The sequence below is a fragment of the Neopelma chrysocephalum genome, unplaced genomic scaffold (genome assembly GCF_003984885.1).
Source record: "Neopelma chrysocephalum unplaced genomic scaffold, ASM398488v2 Primary Assembly neopelma1_44, whole genome shotgun sequence".
Lineage (NCBI taxonomy): Eukaryota > Metazoa > Chordata > Aves > Passeriformes > Pipridae > Neopelma > Neopelma chrysocephalum.
Window position 1 is genome coordinate 8,793,317 of NW_020897703.1, and position 23,445 is coordinate 8,816,761.

The 23,445-nt window shown below is 37.7% G+C and overlaps 1 protein-coding gene across 1 annotated transcript in view; it reads right to left on the minus strand.

The window, feature by feature from the left end:
- Positions 1 to 23,445, minus strand: part of PARD3B (par-3 family cell polarity regulator beta) — a 371,997-nt gene that overhangs the window by 188,919 nt on the left and 159,633 nt on the right. The window contains exons 10-13 of the mRNA XM_027677893.1: positions 23,175 to 23,303; positions 9,498 to 9,683; positions 3,356 to 3,526; positions 65 to 194 (exon numbers count right to left, since the gene is read on the minus strand). Of these exons, the coding sequence (XP_027533694.1) occupies positions 65 to 194; positions 3,356 to 3,526; positions 9,498 to 9,683; positions 23,175 to 23,303 (616 nt within the window). The remainder of the gene's footprint in view (positions 1 to 64; positions 195 to 3,355; positions 3,527 to 9,497; positions 9,684 to 23,174; positions 23,304 to 23,445) is intronic.

A 23,445-nucleotide genomic window follows, 5' to 3' on the forward strand; every position in this document is an offset into this window, starting at 1 on the left:
GATTTGAGAAAAAAACCCCACAAAGCACTCTCCTTCAGCACAGAGAAGGATATCTAGAGACTACCTTTTATTCCCTCCTGAGGACTGCACGTTACGAATTGCTGAAGAATGGCATCGTTGCGTCGGGAAGCAGCTGCAAAGTTATGGCTCCCATCAAAGGCTGATTTTTGAAAGACTCCCTGGTCTGAGCGTTCCTAAGGGAAAAACACAACCACACATTGTGACAAAATTTTCCATGCTCAACAATGCAGAAGAGCACCCACCACTGCAGACAAAGCACAGATACAGTGTGATGTCATGTGTTCACTGTACACTCCTTCCTCTCAAATGAGAAACTTGAGAGATTGCTTCAAAATTGCTGTTTGTGTTTGCTGACCATGAAATAAGACAACATCTAAGCAATAACAGTCATTAAGAACGATGCACGAAAATGAAGACTTTTTTTTTTATGACCCACAACTGGCTTCATTCAAATTCTCCATCTGGGAGGGCAGCTTGTGACATTGTCAACACAAGAACACGGGCAATGCCAATGGTATTTTTCTGCCAGCCAGCTGGTTCCCTTCTCTCTGAGACTGAGTGCATATGTTCTGATGATCACACACTAGAACAGTTTTGCAAGTAAGGAGTTACACCAAACTCCCAAACGCAGGTCTTCTGGCTAGCAGCTAAACAAACTCCTGTCACACCTCTAGTCAGCTTTTCTTTTGAGACATTTCCTACCCCCCATACATGCCATATCGCCTAATTTATTCTCCTGAGCAGTTGCTCAAAGGAAAAAAGTTGGGAAAAAAAATAAAAATAAAAATCACAGTTTCTAAAACTGGGACAGACCCAGAAAGACATTTCTGTACTCGTTATTCAGGGAAAACTGAAAACCCACACAGGGGAATATTATGGCTAGTTTTCAAAACAACCTTTATATTTTCTGTGATTTTATATTTGTTTTTTTGAAGGAGGTTTTAACCGGCTTCTATTTTTAAACTGCATGTTCATCATGCCAGCAAATGTTATACTAAATATATAATTTGTTAAATTTCATAGTCACATCTACAGAAGAAATACTTGTATTTAACCCATGTAATTTATTTTTAAAACGATGCAAGAGGTGTAATGTATTGGCAAGTGATTGCCAGCAAACCAACACATAAGGAAGGACAGCATGTCACATCACCTTGCAACCTTGTCTTTCAAGTTTAATAATAAGAAAAAGGTAACTTGATAAAAATGAAATAATAATAAAATAATAATAGAATAATAACAACTAAAATAAGCATAATAAAATGGCAAAAAACGCACCTCAGAGCACAAATCTATACTGGGATGCTCACGGTGACAATATGGCTACAAATGTAGGCTCAGTGGAAGGTAGCACATGCAACATTCTCTCAGGGCAGCATAAGCCACTTGAAAAGGCTATTTTGAACCTCTGTACAGAAACACACACGCACCACACAGCCACTGACAACTAGGTTTCTTCTTGTAACTGGAAATCCTTTAGTTTACATTCTTTACATTGTAAAGTCCACATTTACCACTTTTCCATGGATATTGCTAGCTAAATTAAGTCTTGTAACCTCCAAACCATCCATTGGAGACTTGCATGGAGTGGGATAAGGAGTCTTAAATTAACATCAACAACAACTCTGCTTTTCCAGCTCTTTGGTAAATGACACAATCAATATCCCAACAACTGATCAGTAAGCAGCCTAATTCGAGTATTCAGCTTATAAAACATAGCTGTCATGGAAGACCTCCATTAGTGTCTTGACCAATAAAAACAATAATGCATTTCTAAACATATTCTCCCTCTACCAAGCTGAGATGCTGTACTCTGGTAGCTGTTTTGAGAAAAGGAAAGAACGGGCAACAATGCATTTCTGCTGCGTTCTCCAGACTCAAATGGAATTACAATTGAACCTAAAGACTACCCTATAAAAATTAATTCCTGTTTAAAATGAATTTGATTCAATCAAGACCTCATTATGCATTCTTCATAGGGCATGAGTCAAGACTATTTACTCCCTTCATATATCTGGATAATATTCAAAACTATACACTTAGCCACAGAAAGCAGCCTCATACTTTTATTAGGTCAACCTGATTGATTGGAAGGTTTTTTAAAAGAAAATTGACTTTTGTGAAATAAAGAAAACTTGCAGGAGTGAGTTTTCTCTGAAGGTGAGCTATCTTTCTTGTATCACAAAAGTGCACAATTAATATAACATATACTTTATAATTCTTCCTTACAGCATGATGCTGTCACATATAAAAGGAAAGCAAAAAAGGTGTTTTCCTCTAATTTATGCCAGATTTTCATCCTCTTCCTCCCTGATATTTTATTTGAATACACCCACAAACATGATTGTTTGTAACATTTTAAAATATTCCAGTCATGCTTACTAAATAAGAAGCTAGAATTAATACTTTGGAATTCTACAATGAGATTTATTACAACCTTTTATACCTTTTAAGAACTGTACAGATGTTTAAAACCTATTAAAATATTTACTCAAGGGTTAGAATTAAAACTGGGATGAGTAGAAAAGGCAGCCAGTATAACATACATATTGTCTATGTAAAGATGAGGAGAGACTGCGCATATGTGCATGCATGCATAAAAGAGGGAACAAGGGAGATCACAAAACCAACTCTTTTCAAAATAAGAGGCAACTGGCAAACATCAATTTATACAAAGTCTAGAAAACATAACGGTTAAAAATGTCTTTCTTCTCTTATTTTGTTACCTTACTTGAGCAAATTTTCTGTTAATCAACTCAGAAACCCATCCTGAGGGGATCTTCATCTGACCAGGAAAAGTAAAATATTAATTCCTTGAAGGTCAAAAAAAAAAAGAAAAAAGAAAAAAGAAAAAAAAAGGGAAGACAGGACCAGAAAAACACACTCAAAAAAAATAATTAAAGTACTAATGAAACTAAAAAAGAGTGAAGTAAAATCCAAGTCACACTAAGATACTAAGGTCTCTGATTATAATAACAAATGAAATCAGAATAATTTAAACTGTCTGTATCTCAGCTATTGCTTTGAGGAGGTAGCAAATAGTCAAAACTACATCAACATATTAATCTTAAACTAACCCTTTTTGGAATCACATTTGCTTTTGTTCTAACACTTGTCAAATTAAAATAAGAGGCAACTTTTAGCCTGGTCTCAAAGGAACAGCAAGACCAGAAGATATCAACCAGAACATTGTGTGAATCCTCTCTCCATAAAGTCAAGAATTCCTTCAGCCAGGAGAAGCTCTCTGTGAGCAAGACTTTAGCCATCATCTCTTGTATGCAAAACCACTGGGACTGGAAAGACATTTATCTAATAAATGCATTTACTGCTTCACCTCTGTCTGCACCTCTAGTCTCCGGAGAACTACCAGCTGGATCCTCCCACGAATGTTCCCCTCCATGGACATGGAGCGCCTCAGTGTTTCCATAGCCTCATGATTTGACTTGCCCAGCAGCGACTCCCCATTAACTGCAACAAGTTGATCATTTACTCGCAAACGACCATCCTACAAGCAAAAAATAAAAACAAAATTTTTTTTTAAAAGCCCAAGAAGTAATTGTTAGGCAGAGGTTCTACATACAGGAAAGCAAGATGAAGACAATCGGATGTTGTTTCCTATAATTCAAGAACCAGGAGACTGCATAGTGCTGGAAATAACTTTGTGTCCAGTAATTGACCATTTTTTCCTCTATTTACTACATTTTGTAAAGAGTTCATAGTGCAAACGCAGACACAGAAGTGCATGCACAGACTGCTGTTTCTCACATGCACAGTTTTATTTGTATCAGTTAAAAAACAAAACAACCAAACCCTCAAAAACAAAATAATACAAACAACAAAAAGAACCCACCTCCCCCAAAAAAAGGAAAAGAAGATTTTGGTTAGTTAAAAGGGCCGACACCACAGCTGTTAGTATCCCCATTTCAACCACAAAGGAGTACTGCAATTTATTTTCCCTGCGTTATCTCCTATAAGGTCTGGTAAGAAACAGCTCCAAAAATTTTGTCTTAGAGTCTTACTAGTATCCACCCTGTCACAATTACCATGCCATCATATGGACTAGGCTTCTCAATTCAGAATGGTCATTAAGACTTAAGCATCCTTATTAATTAATGCTGTCCCTATATTACAACATCCAAAACTGCTGCCAATAACAAAATTAGGGTTGAGCCATATCAAGTAACCTATGCTTTGAAAAAGTCATTTAGTTTCATTTGCCAAGGTTAACTGACATTTGTGGATGTAATAAAATTGTGGACACTGCTGTTTTTTGATTTAGGAATCCAATTGCTGTTGTCTTTATGATCTGTGATTTATTTCTTTTCATAAAAGCATGTGCCATGGACTTCTCTCTTTAACAAGAAAACAAGGTCCATATAATTGAAACACAAGAGTTTCTTTTAAAGCTTGTCAAATTCACAACTATCAGTTTGGCATCAGACCTCAAACAAGAAGGAGAAAGTAAAAAACTGAAGAGATCCAATATAAGGCAGTGAAGGAAGAATAGCAGGGAAATCTCTTGCACAGAAATACACTGCTTGGTTAAAATGAATCTGGTTAACTCATAGGCTCATCACAAACTCTTCATAAGGCACTCATCCGAACTGTTTACATATTTCATGCATCTGAGTAATCCAAAATATATATACTATATGATTTTTATTTTTTCTATAACTAAGATGTTCAATTAATTATTCTGCCAAGTCTAAGTTATTTTTGCTCGAGTTGCAGTAGCTGCGACACACCCAGCTTTACTAAGTGTTATTTTTGTTGGAACTGGGTATCATTAGTACCATGGCAGAGTAGAGATAACCACTGAGCTGAAGAAGAAACAGCATATACCAGAATCCAAAATAAACTGGGATGGACAAGAAGATGGAAAGACAGAATTGCGAGGTAAGTCACTCCGTGAAGGAAAATAAAGAGAAATAAAACTTTTCTCAGGAGAATGTGGGAATGGAGGATAGAAAACAGCAATGCCATTTGGAAGAGATACTGAAATCTCTCCCACCCCTCTGCTGAATATTTTATGCCAACTTAAATGTACATATAGCCAAAGTAAGTTAACCCCACCATTTCTCTACATACAAATGATGTCATCACACATGCTAAAGTTTAGGGAGAGAAGAGTTAACACTGTTGAACAGTGAATTTTATTATTTGCACATGTTGTAATTCCTTTGTGTTCTATCAATATCTGCTGAAATGAATGGAACTATTCACAGCAACAGGAGTTTGAGGAAAAAATGGTGGGGTTTTTTTGTGAGTTTCTGTGAGACTTCAGAAATTTTACGAGACCTTGTGTCCTCCTCCTACTGTCCCACAGGTTCTTGGATTTCTTTTTTTCCTTTCTGTGGATAAACCACTATATAAATATCTGTTAAAGTTTCTTCTAGTGTCAAATGCATCTTGTCATGACCACATCTGCTGAATACACAACTGTCCTGAACACAGTGCATATTCTTAAATGAATCACTGAGCCTCAGAAAGCTCTCAATTGGCCCAGTTTCTAATATTCCTTGTGATACTTTTGTATGAGACCTTATACTTATTTACATTTTAATAATGTTAATTCTTAAAGAGCTTCTTGTGATGCATCCGCCCTTTTTCTCACTCTCTTACATGCAACATTTAAATGAAAAATTCAACATTTCAACTGTGATCAGAGAAGAAAGGTGTGCATCCTTTATAAATGTTGATCAACCACACTTGCTAAGTCACCTGTACAAGACAGGCTGGAAAACAGCAGAACACTGTTTTCACACAAGCTCAGGGGTGAGTTATTTCACAGGAAAACCTCTTGCCATTTTAAAGACCAGGGAAAAAAATCCCAATGTTTAAAGAGTTTCCAAACACAGATTTTCACATCCCTTGTGTTATGGCCTGGTTTGGAAGCCTGAACTGCAAGAAAATCTGCTTGGCTCAAAACAAGCTAAATGTTGTTTTAACACGTTTCTTCTTTCATCTCTGAGAGGTGCATTTCTTTGTGGCTTTTCAGCAGAAAAACAACATTTGGCATTTCAGCAGAACAGTTTTCAAATGCCACCTCTGAAACTGTGAGTGAGCTATTCTAATAAGGGGTGATGTTGCTCCTCCCTTGCTTATTCAAAAAATGCTGGTTTTTTTAATGAAGACTCACAGCAAGGGCTAGAACATACCTCCACATGGCTACCACATCCTTCACGCAGTCATTCACAAGACTTAGGCTTTTTACAGTAGAGCAGGAAGATATAATGCCATGTTCTTCAAGGACTTATGTTTTTAATCAAAGCACAACTAGTTATTTCCTTTATCACATCAATGACATTTCTCTCAGGAATTCCCTGATGGCATTTATGGGAATTATCCAATTTCCCTATCCGCTGCACACAACAAGCAATGTTTACTGCAGCAGCAGTAGGACCAAGAGGTCCTACTCAGAAGGACCAAGGAGGTCCAAGCTACAGCATATCTGATTTGAACAATGCACATGTAGAAAGTATTCCATCATTTCTTATAATGGCTCCACTGCTGTAGACTGCAAGTACCTGATCCTCAGGAATGCATCACAAGTGAAAAGCCAGGATGTGTTCAGATGAACAAGGCTGAAAACCTTTAGGTTACAGAAAAAGATGCTGCATTTAAACTCAGTCAAATGTTAGTCTTCTTCACATGAAAGGCTCTGCATAATTACAAATATCAAGTATTCTAGTAACCTCTTATCTTAGGGATGATAAAAAATAGACACTTCAAAAATTATAAAAGGATGTTAGGAAGGGACATAATGGTTCAATCAGCAAAAGCAACTGTTTTTATTCCTGGAGGATACAGCGTTAGAATACCAACTAGGAACATTAAGGCATTTTTATTTCTTTTGGTGTTGTAGCAAGAGCAGTAAATAGAACTGAGTCTTACTGTAGCATGTATAATGCTTCATGCATTGACATTTTCTACAATCTTTATGTAGGACAAAAAAAAAAAAATCATCAACTATAGAATTAAAGAAGTAAATTTTCCATTATGTTTTTTTACAAATCCCTTACCACACTTTGCAATGCCAGTAACACATCAGAGCTGGATTAATGTGTTAATGTGTCAAAAAACTAAAAAACCTTGGTCTCTCTTCAGACCTTTGGTTCAAATCAATAACAAGTAACAGCAACCAAACAAGATGGTCTGCATCTCATTCATTACTCTTCACTCTAAAAAACACACTGGTAAATGAAATTTAATGTATCAAAACCTTTATACAGCGTTAGAAGGATTAAGCATTTTCTTCATCAGTGAAACAAATGTGCTGAAACTTGATGTATTACTTGTCTTCTTTTGAAGACAAGCAGTGACTTTATAGACAAGGGGATAAAGTTCCCACTTATATTAGCATGATACACCCAAACTGAACAAATTTTAAATTCTAAATGCAGAAGTGAGAAATAGTGAGAGAATTCTCATGTCAGTGAGCCTTATGATTTCCTCCTGTGACAGTTTCCCAAGAAAATATTGTACACTGAAAAGCAAATGCACATGTCTTAATCCATAATAATCCATTTCAGAGAGTAACAATGAATAGCATGGGAAAATGCTCTGGACAACTACCAGCTGGAAAGAAAGGTTTTTCATTTCAAAACTTGCTCCAAGGAGAGATTTAAAATAAGGACAATGGGACATCTTTAAATATTTATGCACAAATATGTGCACACTTTTAAATTTGATAGAAGAAATTTTATTAATTGTTAATACCCACTGATTAGGCTGTGTTCTACATAAAGGTCATCAAACAGAAGAAAGGCAGCTGTTCTCCATTGCATACGCAACAGTGAGTCTTAAAACATTGCCAAAATGACTGCATTCTGTGAGCACTTGTATAAAACTCAGAGCAAAGTTTCTCTGAAAAGTTCTGGTTGAAGCTACAGCCTCAGCTACTGTCTCATTTGCTCTGGAGCCTACATTGAGATCTATGACCACAACACAGTTCTAAGTGGTGAAAGGGTAGAATAGAGAACAGGTCACAGGACCACAGGCTATCACAAGACAAAATAACCTTCTAGCCAAGATGGCTAACTGTGCTGGTTTACTTAGGTGTGAGCACAGAAGTTCTGCTTTATTAGTCTGCAGATGTCACAAGCCAAAATCAACTACTCTGGAGTGGGTCGCTATGGGGGAACAGAGAGTGGTAAACATACACAGCTAGAAAGGATTGTCTTATGTGTCTGTGATGTGACAAGTCAGGCAGTCAGCCCAGAGCACGGATCCACAAGCTTTGCTGTTCAAAACAGTGAGTTTATCTGTGGCAATATACACTGTCACTGCAACTGGTGTGGACAATTACTCAGGGACACAGAGCTGGGAAAACAAAGAGGGCAGCCTCATTTCCACAGTTAAATGAGTCAGACTCTGCAGCAGACATGCACATAAATTGAGTTTATCCAGCCCTAATTTGGCCAACTGTGCCTTAACTCATTTCTAATATACACCAAGTAGATGAAGATCCAAGCTTTGAAGTAACCATGGGACTAGGACAGGTAAATAACAGAAGCAGGGAACTATTAAGCATTCAGATCAAAGCTAAACCCTTGATTATTGCTATTTACTAGCTGCCGTAAATAGATGATCATGAAAGTTTTAATGCTGTGAATTGTCTTACTCAGCAGGTTGATGTCAGCAGAGCAATTTACAAACACTGAATTAAAAGGTATTTTTACAGAAAAGAAAACTGCAAGGAATTGCTGAGATAACACAAAAGACAAAAATTACATTATGGATCTACAAGAGTTAAACATACTAGCCCTGAAAGATTAAGTTTTTTGTTTCTAATTTTAAAAAAAATTACATTTTTCAAGTGGTATTTGGGGGAAAAAATGCTGTCAACAGATTTTTTGAAGATTAAAAAATTATTCAAATACTTTTTTATCATAAAATATACAACAGTCCTTGTACAGCCCTTAGAGGGAACAGAACATCTCACAACACTGTCATTTACCAATTTAGTATTACCAATTCAATCCACCTCAGGAACAATTGGTAACTTCTGCACAATTGATGTTGAGTTCAGCCAAGACACGTTTTTAGTATAGTGGTAAAAAAATACTTTTAATAAAAAGAAAATTATAAGACAGTTTTTTATTTACAGAGACATTGTAGATATCAACTTCTCTGTCACTAAGCCAATCGGCACGCAGGCTTTTCCCTTTCTGTAGGCTGTGGGGAAGCTGGAAGGCAGCCTCTACTCATAACTACACATCATTATCCTTCTTCCCTTTCGCCCTTTTCTGCAGCATCAGAATGTCCCCCAAGGTTTCCACCAATTCACTTTCATTGTGGTAAACCCTACCACACACAACACCAGAACCATGGGACAAAATATTAAATTTGCAGCTCATCTAAAGGAATGAGTGATGAAGGTATTCCTTCCTAGAATGCTTATCAACTGAGATTCAGCATTCAACATAGAAATGACAGAATTCTAACAGTCATCTTCTGATGTGCTTCTTCCATACCTTAAAAGCAGCACCTCCATGAATAACAGATTTGATGAAAATCCCAAGATCAGCTCCAGTCTCACGAGATTTGTTGCCTTTCAAACTCACACCAAGTCCAGCAGAGCCAGAATCATTCAGAGGAATCTCAAAGGTCAGCTGCTCTGTGGTTTCTGGAGAAAAAATACTGCAGTTTGGCTCTCCTTTCTGTTGGAGAAAACAAGGATGAAAGCATAGGTGAAAATATGGCATGAGTTGCATCCATGGGTTCGTAAGACAAGAACTAGTCTTCTTTTCCAGAAAGCTTGAAGAAGCAGCTTTATTTATAACCAACAGTGCATTTAGCTGGCATTTTGTCACAAGATCTGCCTTAAAATGTTATTTTTAATGATACCTGGGAATGTGCCTAAATAGAAGGTAAAATAGCTTAGTTCCACATGATATAAAACTGATGTTGCAGCAGAATATAGAAAAGACATTTAAACACAGCTGCATTAAAAATGTAAGCCATAAAACTCTCAACATCTTTACATGCAGCTCACAAACTGTAATGATAGTTGTACTGTTAAATCCCATTCCCCTCTGAAAATTGAGTTTCATCCTTAAAAAATTATCCTTCCCTTAAACCTGTCTGCAGAGAAAAGCTGGTGTAACAAAAGTGAGGGTGAGAATTGAAAACACGGTAACTTATTCTACACTAACTCCCTTTGTACATACTTTTACTCCATAGAGGTTTGATTGTGCCTTTTTTTTTTCTTTCTGGTATAGGCTGATCCCAAGATTTTCCCTGGATTAGATTGCTATTTACAAGACTGCCAGGTCAAGCATCCATAGCTACAGAAGATCAGAAAGAACTTTCTTTTACTGTACACAGTATCTGCAGTTTTGTAGGGCTGTTCTTGTTGGGGGGGGATGGGGGATGTGTGGTTGCTTGGTTTGTCTTTTTTAAAGCAGGTTAGAATAATGACGTTAAAAAAAAAATCAAATTCTTGCCTGAAATACTTATTCTGGCACATCTCAAAAATAAAATTGGAATAAGGAGACCTATTATGGAATACAGTGTTCATGGAAGGTGTTAGTGGAAAAGACCTTATGCATCACATCCCATTTTATTACACTCTTCCTTATCCATGTAACTCTAAGACAACTAATTAGCTTTTGTTTCTTGTCAATTGGACATTTTCTATTCTTTGAAACAGTAATGGGAAAAAACCTAGGAAAAAGAAACACACAGACAATTACAAGTTGAAAGATGAGTGGGTGGTGCCTTCAAGGGTGTCAAAATCTTATGTTAAATTATCAAGTAGAGGGCACATGTAAGGAGGAGTAGTGTAGTATCTGGGCCAATCATCCTTTTACCTAATGAGGGATCGTTTCTTGTACCTGAGCTGCAGTACCTACAGTATCAATGCAATTGTCAGCAAAGCTGCCAGCAGTACAGATGTTTTCTCAGCAGCCAGAGTAGTCCCATGTATTCAGGTATCATGCTGCCCGATCCACAAGAAGTATGATCCCAGAAATAAGTGCAGAAATTAATACCCTGAAGAAACAGTAACCACTAAGTACACTTTCATTTATTTCAGATGCCCTTTCACTGATCGGAAGTAACTACTGGCTAGAGAGGAATCCCATCAACCAGAGAACTACGACCATCAATCTCAATCCCAATATGTACCATGTTTAAATTTTTTCCTGGAATGTAACTACATGATATTAAAGTCAATACAATTTGCCTAACTGCCAAATATAAAAATGACATAGCACCAACACTGACAATTGTCTCGATACCACCATTCATCTCCAGTACCTGTGTTACTCATTTGTTCTTCTGTCTTTGTTCACAAGAAATATAGAATTCCCAGTTACAAATCTGTCAGTTTTATTTCATAGCTGTCAGGATATAGACATCCTGAATGTAATCCCCCAAAATCTATAAATTTGTAACAACTGTGAAAAATACAGAATGATAATTTGTAAACACTCTTGTTCTGACTTCAGAAGAACCAGGATAAGGAAAAAACCACTATTACTGGTCTCCTAACATAAGCATTTTGCATTTAACTTTCTCAAGGTTTCGGAGGAAAGATCTTCTACCCAATCTTTTGGTTTTTTTTCAAACTGCACATATTCTTGTCAGTCAATTCAGAACTCTTAGATCAGAACTCCACTCAAATTGTACATCCTGTCCAAATCTGGACTGTGGAAATTCTTCTCAGGGCCCCAGAAATGTGATGTCTCCTGCCTTCAGGACAGGAGGTATTACCTTCCTGGTCCCTTAAGCAAGCAGATCTTGTGTGCTTCTGCCGTTTTTTCACTTTAATCCATGACACTTGCATCAGACTTGTCTCTTCTCTATGCCAATACTGTGATTTTGTCTTTCCCAATACCACTAGAAAAACAGTGAGGGGGGTGTTATCACAGGACATAAAAGCTCCCAGTGCCCATGCCTATCTTAACCAGAGCAGTCACAAATTGCTTCATAATGCTACCTCAATACAAACTTGGATTTCATATAAGACTGAATTTGGTCACTTTCAGATAAATTTTTAATGGGAATAGCTAAAGGTAATCCCTGGTACAAAGGTTATTATTCTGCAAAAAAAAACTTTCAAGGAAGAGATGGCACAGTATTTTTGTCAGAAAAAAATTTTGTGTTTTTTTGTTAGCTTCTTTCTCAGGAGCATCTTACTTGTTTCACTCTAAGCTCCAAGATGCACATTACTTCTAGACTGAGGACCTCAAGCATTTGCTACCACAAGCTTGTAAAAAACCAAAGACAACAAGATCTATACATATCCCTCAGATCAATATATGAAAACAAACCAGGCAGATGAGCCTGCCTGAATTTGAGTCAAGCACTGGTGAAAAAAGACTGACTAGGTGGTTACTAGAAGTCTCCACTGTAAACTCACTAAGATAATGGTATTACACAGTTTTTCAGTATAACCTAGTCCAATTTTAGATTCTGATGCAAACAAATTGCTAGAAGCATAGTCATAAAAAAAAGGTTACAGAGTTGTTCAGTGTTCTATATTTCCCAACTTGTTTTAAACAACACCATGCCATGCACTAGCCCTTGTAAAGTAACTTACCACATCACTATCTGAATGCTTAGGTGTATTCAGCAGGACACCAGAAAAGTACAGTAAATTTTTGCCAGTATTTCATTTCCTATGTTTTCCTTAGTACCTAATTTGGAATCTGTAACATTTGTCTACCATTTTCCTTGCTACAATTTTCTGTGAAACAGAGAATTTCAGCATATAAAAACCATAGTAAATTTAATTTAAGCTGCTTTTACCTACTACTGGAGAACTCTCTAATCTTTTCTAAAGTCCTTCACAAGTTTCCTGTTCAATATAGTCAATCATTCTAAAAATGTCTCCTTCTGATTATTTATATTCAGGCTTATTCTAAGATGAGAAAAAGCTGATTTAAAAATAACGCTGAACTGTGTCTAACAGTACTATCAAAATATTTGTTACCCATGGTGGAAGCTGAATGACAATTCAATGATTTCACAGGGATGGGTAAGAGGAAAGGAGATACATATCTACAAGTCAGTGATAAATTCATCGTAAGGCAAGTAAACTCTGTCTTTACTCCCTTGAAATTCCCGTCTGCTACTCATTGCATGGTATTTGATAGCAAATGCCTGGTAGTCAGTCTACAACATCAAGACTATTTGGTGCAAATACAAGATTGAAAACTTATTTGTGTGAGGATGTGAGAAGCAGCAGAAAAGAGCAAAAACAAAGGAGAAAAAAAGGGATGAACAAAATCTAGAAGCTTGATTTCATCTTCTACTTGCTAAATGGTTTCAAATTATTATTCTGATGATAGAGCTCTTCCTAAGCAATGCCTTTTCACTGATGGCCAAAAAGAGCTCTAGTCATCCTTAAGTTAACAGCTCATCAATTAACTGCTTCATTTGGGCAACTAATGTAATGAATGATGGCCCCTGTTCCTAGAATATGCAGGTATGAATATTAAATACTGATAGTGACTCACAGAGCTGGATTCCCACTGCTTCTATTTCCCTGACTGTGCTAAAACATTATCCCAAGACATCAATACTTTACAACAGAGCAACCACCATCAGCTGAATTATGGTCTGGTAAAGGAAATCCTCTCCAATGCACTAAACCTTGAATTCTATTAGAAATACTTCTTACCTCAAAATCATTCTAGAATCTAAATTCACTCAAACACAGAATGAATGAAACGAACTGCAACACAAATATGTTTCTAGCCTGAGAAAAAACTTACAGTTTAATGTTATAAATTACTGGGTCCACAACCACATCATGTATTTTCCATAACAAATGTATCATACCCCAGCAATTCAGGAATTAAATGATAGTGTATCACTAAAGCTATTTCCTACTGCAGACATAGGGAAGTAATTGAATGGTAGTAGGATAAACAAGAAATCTTCACATAAATCAAAGTCCAAATAGTCAAGTTATGAGTCCTCAAGATGGGTAGAGCTTTGAGATGGCTTGGTCTGTACTTTTCACAGAATCACAATGGGTGAGGTTGGATGGGACCACAGTGAGTCACCTGATTCAACTCCCATGCTCAAGCAGGGTCATCCCAGAGCACATGGCACAGGATTGTGTCCAGACGGTTCTTGCGTATTTCCAGTGAGGGAGACTCTGCAACCTCGAGCTCCTTCAGCCTTTCCTTGTGAGAGAGATGCTCCAGTCCCTCAGTCATCTTAGTTGCCCTCTGCTGGACCCGCTCCAGAAACTCCATGTCCCTTTTGTACTGAGGAGCCAGAACTGGACAGCACCCCAAATGTGGCCTCACTAGGGCTGAGTAGAGGGGCAGGATCACCTCCCCTGACCTGTTGGCAATGCTCTTCCTAATGCATCCCAGGATACCGTTGTCCTTCTTGGCCACAAGGGCACACTGCTGGGTCATGGACAGCTTGTTGTACACCAGGACTCCTAGGTCCTTCTCTACAGAGCTGCTTTCCAGCAGCTCAGCCCCCAGCCCGTGCTGGTGCCTGGGGTTATTCCTCCCCAGGTGCAGGACGTTGCATTTGCCTCAGCTGAACTTCAGACAGTTCTTCTCTGCCCATCCCTCCACAGCCCTCTGGGATATCAATTCCACCTTTGTGTCACCACCAAACTTGCTGAGGAGGCATCTGCCCCTTTCATCCATGCCACTGATGAATAAGTTAAAAACTACTGGACCCAGTATTGAACCTTGGGGGACATCACTAGTGATAGGCCTACAACTAGATCCTGTGTCACTGATTACAACCCTCTGGGATCTCCTGTGTATTTCCTGCTTACTCTTGAGTAATGACAGGTGTCCTCTATTCATCCACACAGGGTCCTTGCCCTCTTTGCCCAGTTTCTTGCTCATTTCTTTCCTTTAAGATGGGTTCATTGAAGGCAGAAATACTCTTAAATATTAATAAACCTTACTCAACAGAGACACAAGTTAAAGTTAAAATCAAACCAAACCAAAAGAAACACCCCACAACCAAAAAAAAAACCCAACACAAAACCAAAAAAGCACCCAATACTTCAAGAATCAGTCTCCACTCCTCACTTTGTCCTTGCCACTGTTCACTTTGTCCTTTTTGGGCAGCTTTGCTAAATCTTAGCCTGTCATCTTTCAATGGCTTCCACAGCTGCAACAAGCTCTGAACAGTCTCTTCTAGATATGCACATCTCTGTTCCCAGTTGCCTCTGCAGCCTGGTAGTGTTTGTTCTCTAATATTTATAGGAGTCTGTGAGCCTCAGCTTCTGCTCAAAGCTCCCTGCTGTTTGAACCATCCAGCATTCTAGAGAGTTCCCAACCACTCTCAGTTGCTTGGGGAAGACAAAGATCTCTCTCTCCTGGACCAGAGGGCAGCGGGCTGATGTTGTCTAAGGGGCAATCCTTCCGCCTGATGTGCAGACAGCGCTTAAACACAGCGGAGCAAATAACCAAACAGATACCATCCCTCACAAGGGAAATCAGGACAGGAATGTTTTAATCTACGTATACACCTGCAAATGAATTCTGACATTTACTAAATCACCAGAAACCAGACAGAAAAGTTCAGAAGAGTTTACATGAAGGTGAGAGAATACAGAGTTTGCTAGATTTGAGAGCAGAAAGCCCTGATAACACAGTACTAAATAACATTCAGCAGTGCACACTGAAAACCTATATCCAAGGATACATTTCATTAATTTATCTTCTGCCCGTGATTTTAATTTTTAGAAGCATATCTATACCTGAGGTTTCTGACTTCTTAATTAAAAGACTATAATAAAGGATTCTTAAAAACTTGCTCTGTTCACCAATACAATCAGAACTGTAACCTTTGAAAGAAGTACTGTGCATTTTATTCTTCCCATTTCTACTTAGTCCACAGTTACATTTACACAATATTGTGTTAACCCTCTGTCTATCATGGGACACCACTTTCAGTTAGTCCTTTTATTTCATTTTAAAACGCCTGGTCTCATTGACCACAGCACTTTTAATCTGTGGATTTATGATAATCTAATGCTAATCTCTCACTGGAAAGGTTGCCTTATTTATCCTTATTGTTCTTTTGCCAAAAGAGAAGCTTACAAAAAAAAATTAGCTCTCATTTAAGGCAGGAAGGAAATAGCATTTGTTTAACACAACAAGAGACCTTTCAGTACCTGTCTTGTGCCCTTGACCAACACACTATTATGGCCTCTCAATATGCTGGCTGCCCCTTGCCTGGCTGCTCATTTCTGATAAGAGATGTCAACTCCCTGGGGTGCCATTCAGAGCCAAGCGCAAAAGGCAAAAGACCCAGGAGGGTTATTTTCAAAGGTTTATGAAGGAAATAAGACATTTGCATGCTTCTGCAATTACTTTCTGAGAAAAATATTTAAATTGTGGCACCATGTAACTATTATTAGCAGAAAAGGTTGAAAAGAAGATACCCCCTTACCCTGTGCTCAATGTTCTTTCCAAGTGCTTAGCCACAATTAAGAAATACTTTGCTGACAGTTCAGTCATTCACTCACTATAAAATCTATGCTGTATTTTGCAATAGCTATATTGTAGTGCTCTTGAAAATAATACTCAAAGGTAATACAGTGTTGTAATCTTGTCACAATCTAGTAAATAACTGAAGTCATTGCTGCATGTATTAATCTTTAGCATTTCTGACAGATGCTTTCATATCGGCTTCTTTAAAATCACCTGTACTCCATACTGCAATAAAAACTAAATGGTCACTAATGGCACACCCTGCTAAGACAAAAAAACCAATAGCAAATCCACAGAGATATATTATACTGTACTTGCATACTTTTAACATTAACACAGTATGCTACAAATTTGTGTCATATTAGATAGAATGGGTCTGGTTTGAATTATGTAAACTCCCTGGAGTTAAAGCTTCGAAAAGTGACAAAACCAGATTCAGCTCTTCATCCAGTGCATATACAGTGCATTTCAGTTTATTACTTGATTTCACTGGACATATCAGAAATGGAGATTCTCCAGTTTGCTTGACATGCATATTTGAGAACCCATAGCAAGTTTGCCCTCACAAAAGCTTTGCATTTGCAATTTGGTGTGCATTGCTCTTCAACTTTTAAAAACACAGTCTCATTTAACCTTTTAAGTTACATAACTGTAGGATACATAGGGAGAAAAACTAACTAGTTCAGTCCTCAGTCAAGGCAAGTGTCACTGTGAAAACACCCATTTTCAGCCCACATATGTGGTTAGCCATGTGCTTACGCACCCTACTGAGCTGGAGCCTTATGCAGTTAATATACCTTGGCCTTTAGAACCTTAAGATCTTATCACACATGAAGATGGAAGACTGCATGGTATTTTCAGGGTGAATTTAAGACTGCTGCTACTGTATAATTTCAGAATATATGCTGGGCAAACTGGTCAGAACACTGTGATGTACAATCCAACTCTCTACTCATTTTACTGGTTACTGTTTTAAAGGGATGGTAAACAAAGCAATAAGCAGTGTATAATTCTTTTATGTCTACTTCAAACACCACATGCACACGTTTTACATTAAGGCAGCCTAGGAAAACTTTTGTCATGGATTCTAAGGCAGAAAGACTTTTGGAAACGTTCATATGGAATATGGAATAAATCTGGTGACCCTTGTAAATGGCAAGGCATTACAGTTGCCACCAAGACTTAACAAATGCCCAAATACTTTGGTTTTATTACATGCAAATACTGTAGATCTGGATAAATGCATATAAAAATATATGAAGACTCAATTTCTGTTAAGAGCCAGATTTTATATGCCTCTGTTCTGATGTATACATATTTATGATTCCATAGACCAAAGCGGGCTGCCAAACAATTTTGGGCAACCTCAGATCTGAGACTGATGCTACCACGTAAAACGTTTTCATTTCCCAATGCTCTGAGGTAGGGTTCCTAAACTTAGGAGTTTTGGGCAGTAATCCTATAAGCAAATATATTATCTCACGGTACAAGTAATATTATCCTTTTCTCTCCTTACTTGTATCCATTCTAACTTTTTCTTTACCAGCAGGCAGAGCACCATCAGAAGTTCTTGCAGGCAATGAGTTTTATTACCAGTTCTTTCAGACCATCCATTTCAGGTTACTCATATTTGCTGGAAAATAGGAAGAGTTCGATCTAAAAGACATATCATTGCTGGATCATAACACTCTGATGGGCTTGACAGAGAAAGCAATAGCAGACCCGTTACAACAAGGTGTCTGCAGCCTCGAAAGGCTGACAACTGCTATCACATGGAAAATCATGTTTGCTGTGCTGCTAGCTATAGGGGCACTTCACTGCATATGAGAGATCAAAGACAGGCCACCTTTTAAAGACACATGAATTACTCAAACAATTTATTCCCCTTTGATAAATTAGGGAGTCCCACCAAAACCCGAGATAAAGTGACACTTTGTGCCACACAGGAAAGATTGTCACGTTCCTTCTTAAAAGCAAACTCTTACTGACTCTTGTAAAGACCACAGTAACTAATCAACAAACCTCAATGCACAGTTTCCAGTACTCTAAGCTGTAATGAACTAGTAACCATCTTCTGAAATATAATGAAACCTGAAAACCTTTGAGGAGCTGCACTACAGAATATTTTCTCTTTAAAAATATACATTTGTATATAGACACAACCCATACTCTTTTCTCAACTATTCGAGATGAAGAGAAACTACAGGTCCAAAAAATACACCTTCCTTCAAAAGCTCTCATAAAAAAACCTCAGGATTTAAAAAAAAATCTTCATAGTTTATAAAGTTTTTCACAATGAAAAGTGTCATGTGTATCCTTCACTTCATTATGCAGAACAATTCAAGAACTCCATCTTGTGTATGCTATTAAAGTCCAATGTATACTTCTTTTTTTCCTATCCAATTCATCTCCCTTTGAATAGAGATAACACAACAGAATTGGTACTTGCTGGAATCCTTTCTGACTGAAATTGTTTGTCCATTTCTGGGTAACTGAGCACTAGAATCACAGTTTTGACCTACAAAAACAGGTGCAAAAATGGTTAAGTCTAGGCTATAATTTCACTTATTATTTCCTGCACACAAAGAGGCAAGCAACAATTAAAAGGAAGTAATAGAAATTAAGCTTTGAATATTAGAAACAAAAAGGCCAACTGGTTTTCCTTCAGGCATGTAAGTTCAAGGTAGTGGGAGGAATTAACTAGGGGAAGACTAAAACATAAAAGTTAATCACATGGTAAGTAGAAAAAAATGCTTGATTGAACTTGCCACTCAGCCTGCTTCCTTCTATCCTGTATAGTACATGTGTAAACAAAGACTTAAAGACCAATGCTACATTCAATAAATTGTTGTTCATTTAGCTTTTGTTGTAAAAATGCTGGTTTGTTCCCTTTCACCCTACATTCTTCAGGGATCAGTGAATATGCCAAGAAACCATAGAAATAGAGATTACAGTTGAAACTGATAAGTCAAAGAAATCTTTAAAACAAAAAATAAAGTACATGCAAAACTTACACTGAATGTGCTCTAACTTACAGAAAAATGCATGTAAATACTTTTTGTGCTATACTCTTTCTGGCAATTGCAGACCGGTCACATTCCTCTGCTTATGTGCATCATATAAAATAAAAATTGCAAAGGGTCATGGCACAGAATGGGTTACACCAGAGCTGTTCTCATTCAAGTAGCTTTTCTTTTTTTACCAATGTAGGCATAAAGAAAGAGAAAGGGGAGTGAGAGATCTTTATATCATTATTAAAAGAAATGGTACCTTCAGATCACATATTTTCCCTAGAGAAAAAACATGATGCAACAAATATACATGATCAAAACACTGTATTTTCAAAACACAACAGAATGATAGCCACAGTTTGATGTGCATGCCATTTACTTCCAGGAAAACTGGAAAATCTAAACCTCTTCAGTTAAGCCAGTTTCTCTCTGTAATATTCACAATCCTTTAGAAAACGTTTTTACACAGTTTAAAACCCAAATGCACCTTAAAGAACGCACTCTGTAGACTGTGGTAAAGTGAATCAAAAACCTTCCCCCAAGTTTTGGAATTAGCTCCTTACTTAGCTGCTACACTGTCAACAGCTGGCACGAATTACTGGGAACATTTGGCTAACTGGATAATAAGGAGGATGGGCTGTGGTTGGTCCAAACGCTACTTCACTGATCTGCTTCAATATACATATAAAAAAAATCTCATTAGATCCTCCTTTTTTTTTTTTTAAAGGACTAATAACCCTACAAAGATTGGGTTTTCAATTTTATTCCCTTGTTATGTGCAAACAATGTAACTGTATAACTCTCAGATGTTGCACAGGCTAGTGTAACCAAAGCCCAAATTCCCTATAATTTAATAATGCCTGTTTGCAACACTGATTCATCCTCACGCATATCACATCTCCACTGCTGTGGCAAAGCTTTACTACTCAGAATATATTTTTCTACTTGCTAAAAATTCATAAGCATAGATCACTGTAACAAAACCCCCAAACCCTGCTCCCATCTATCTCACCAAAGAGAAAATATTCATGAGACCAAGCTTTCTCCAAGCTGCAGTTTTCAAATTATATTATTACAGACCCGTGCAACCAAATGCCACCCACTGTGACTTTGTTACATTATTTGCCTTGTGCCCATGCAGCTATCAAATTCTCTCCAGAAATCCATGTAGAAACCCAGTTCTAGTAGAGTAACAAGCTCAAAAGTGGGTTTGTGCATGGCCTCTAGGGGGTCCAACTTCCAAAGGCATCTTTGCCACAGGAAGCTGCAGGGAATGGGCACGTTTACTAGGTGGTCCTTCTCCTTTTCCTTTCCACAGGTAACATGGAATCTAAAGAAACCTTCTCAGATTACAGTCCCTGGAGAACTGCTCAAAGCAGGAACAAGTCCGATATAAAGCAACTACTCTATTATTGTCAGGCATTAACAAAATCCCCAAATATTCAGGTAAATTCTGCATGCATGTTACATAGTCAGAGCATTCAGTTACAGCTGTCCTTGAAAAACATGGGATTATCCACTGCCTTTCCTTCCAAAAACAAACATTTAAAGGGCTGGCATTTTTCTCCTCTTTGATCAAAACAGTACTGTAACTTTTGAGGTAGAAGGGGATTAGTCCAATGTAATATCATGACTAAAGCTAAAATCAAACAAAAAAGCTAAACCAATTTTAATTTTTTTTTTAAATCTTTGCTGAGACTGTTCTCAGACATCTCATGAATTCTAACAAGCATCATGTTAGCATCAACATCTGGTAGGTTAGTGGTATGGTAACTCACACTTTTGCTGTGAGCTACCAGATGTTGCTGAAGGGCTTTTTAATTTAGAAGCACTGGGTCCATAAACTTATCTAATGTATTTCAGTAATTCGCATTTGTATTATGTTGAACTTGATTGGGATAACAAGAAACACAGAGCAGCATTAGAATTCACATATCATCACTGCTACAGTGAGGGCCATCACTTGTGCAACATTTTTTCACAGAGAAAGCAATCTAAGCGAAGGTCAAGCCAGAAGGATAAATGTGGCTACTTTCTGGATTTCAATCATGCCAGTCATAAGTAAATCACCTTTTGAAAGGTACTTAATCCTTGCTGTAGAGACTGGAATTTAATAGCAGGCAATTGTGGCAGGTAAAAATTATAAATAGCTTTTAGATTCTTCCAGTCTTTTATACCCACACACTGCTACAGTGATTTCCAAGAGAATTTGTACTATGACAATACAGAATAATGCATAATTTTGGGGGAAGAGGAGAGGGAAAAGATGAATGCACACTTTTTTAAAAAGTACATTTTCAAAGTAATGTGCTTATAACTTTAAAAACCAGCAAGAAAAAAATGTTGATGGGTAGCCTTTTCAAAAAATAAGCTCTTATTTAGAAGAACTTGTGCAAGCAAAGAAATCCTAAATCAAATAGATAATTCCGTACTTTAAGACTCAGAAATTTCCCTCTGATCTACACAGACACTGACTGTACTAAACAGAGCAATACAATGACCGACTTTGGGGCTTTGGGAATCACCAACAACAAATGCCCACTTACAAGGCTGAAAACTTCCATTATACTCCTTCAAAAATTACACAATAAAAAAGGAAAATGAAAACAAAAATAGTTTTTCCAGGACACTTTACAACTGCTCTACTACAGGAAAAACTGGCCACCAGCAGCACAAGAGAAAAGACTGATATGAGAGAATCTGAACTCCCCTCCAACTTCCTATCCTACCATAGGCAACCCTGACCTCAACAAGGTCCAACTGGTAACAAGGAAACGAGAAAAACTGTCAGCAATATTTTCTGAGGAAACATAATGGAGGATTTCTGTAGAAGATCCTGACAACAGTCTAAAGCCAAAGGAAAAGCAAGAAGGCGGCATCTTAAGAAGGATGAAGGCGGTTTGTGCTCTTTAAAGGAGATAAAATGAGACAAAAGCAGGAAATGCTGTCCTTCCCTTATCCTGAGGACTTCTTAATGAAAGGTCAAGTATAGCCATCAATCAAGATAAGGAAGAGGCAACCAAGGGATGACCTTCTTTAAGGGGAAACAAGTATGTATCAGATAGCACTTTTACACTGATGCAGTCCTCCTCCGTCTATGTGAGAGAAAAGAGAACACAGTTTCATGCCAGTGTTAATACAAAAAAAAGTGAAAACTAAGCACTTGAGATGGAACGAAGACATGCAAGAGCCTACTGAGTCAAACACTAGCAGCCAAGGAAAAGGTTGCTTCCAAAATTCATGAGGAGTGCAATGGAATTCTATTCCTCACCACTCCTGTAGTTGGGCATTGGCTTAGGAGACATCTCCTAGGGGCAGCCACCCTCACTAGTTGGCTACTCATAAGCTACAGGACCCATTACATGCACTCCGAATTTCTGGTTTAAAGTTCGTTGCTTTTCTGAAAGAGAATAATCTAGTTATGCTTGACCTCACACTTACAAAATTAATTTACAGTATTCCCCTGTGAGTTATGTTTATAATGTCATTTTGGGGGATGAAAACTCGATGTGTGGAATTGCATCTAAAGTAGATAAAAATCAAATATCCCTCAAAATCAAATGTAGCTATAGACTCTCCTCAAAAAGAAAGCCTATATGGTTACCCTTTGCTGGCTTTCTCTGCCAACAACAGTTCATTTCTATTTCTTGGGCTAGTTTTAAAACATGGAACTGTTTCAATATCTCTCTTTGGGAAAGAATAACAAGGTTACCAGCTCTCGAGGTAGAAAGGCCTCCTCCTGACGAGCCACAATCAAAGAGACAGTTTCCCCTTGCTTTGTGCTCCTCAGCATAGCTACCAGCTCTTCCTGGGTCCTGCCAGTGATGTCCCGTCCATTCACCTACCAGACACAGAAGAACAGAGGATGTCATATCTGTGAGTATGAACTGCCTTTTATCATTTTCCCCTCACCTAACACAGGTGTCATTCAGTGACTGAGAGCAAAGAACAATTAGCAACAGCTCCCACAATGTCTCCCCCTC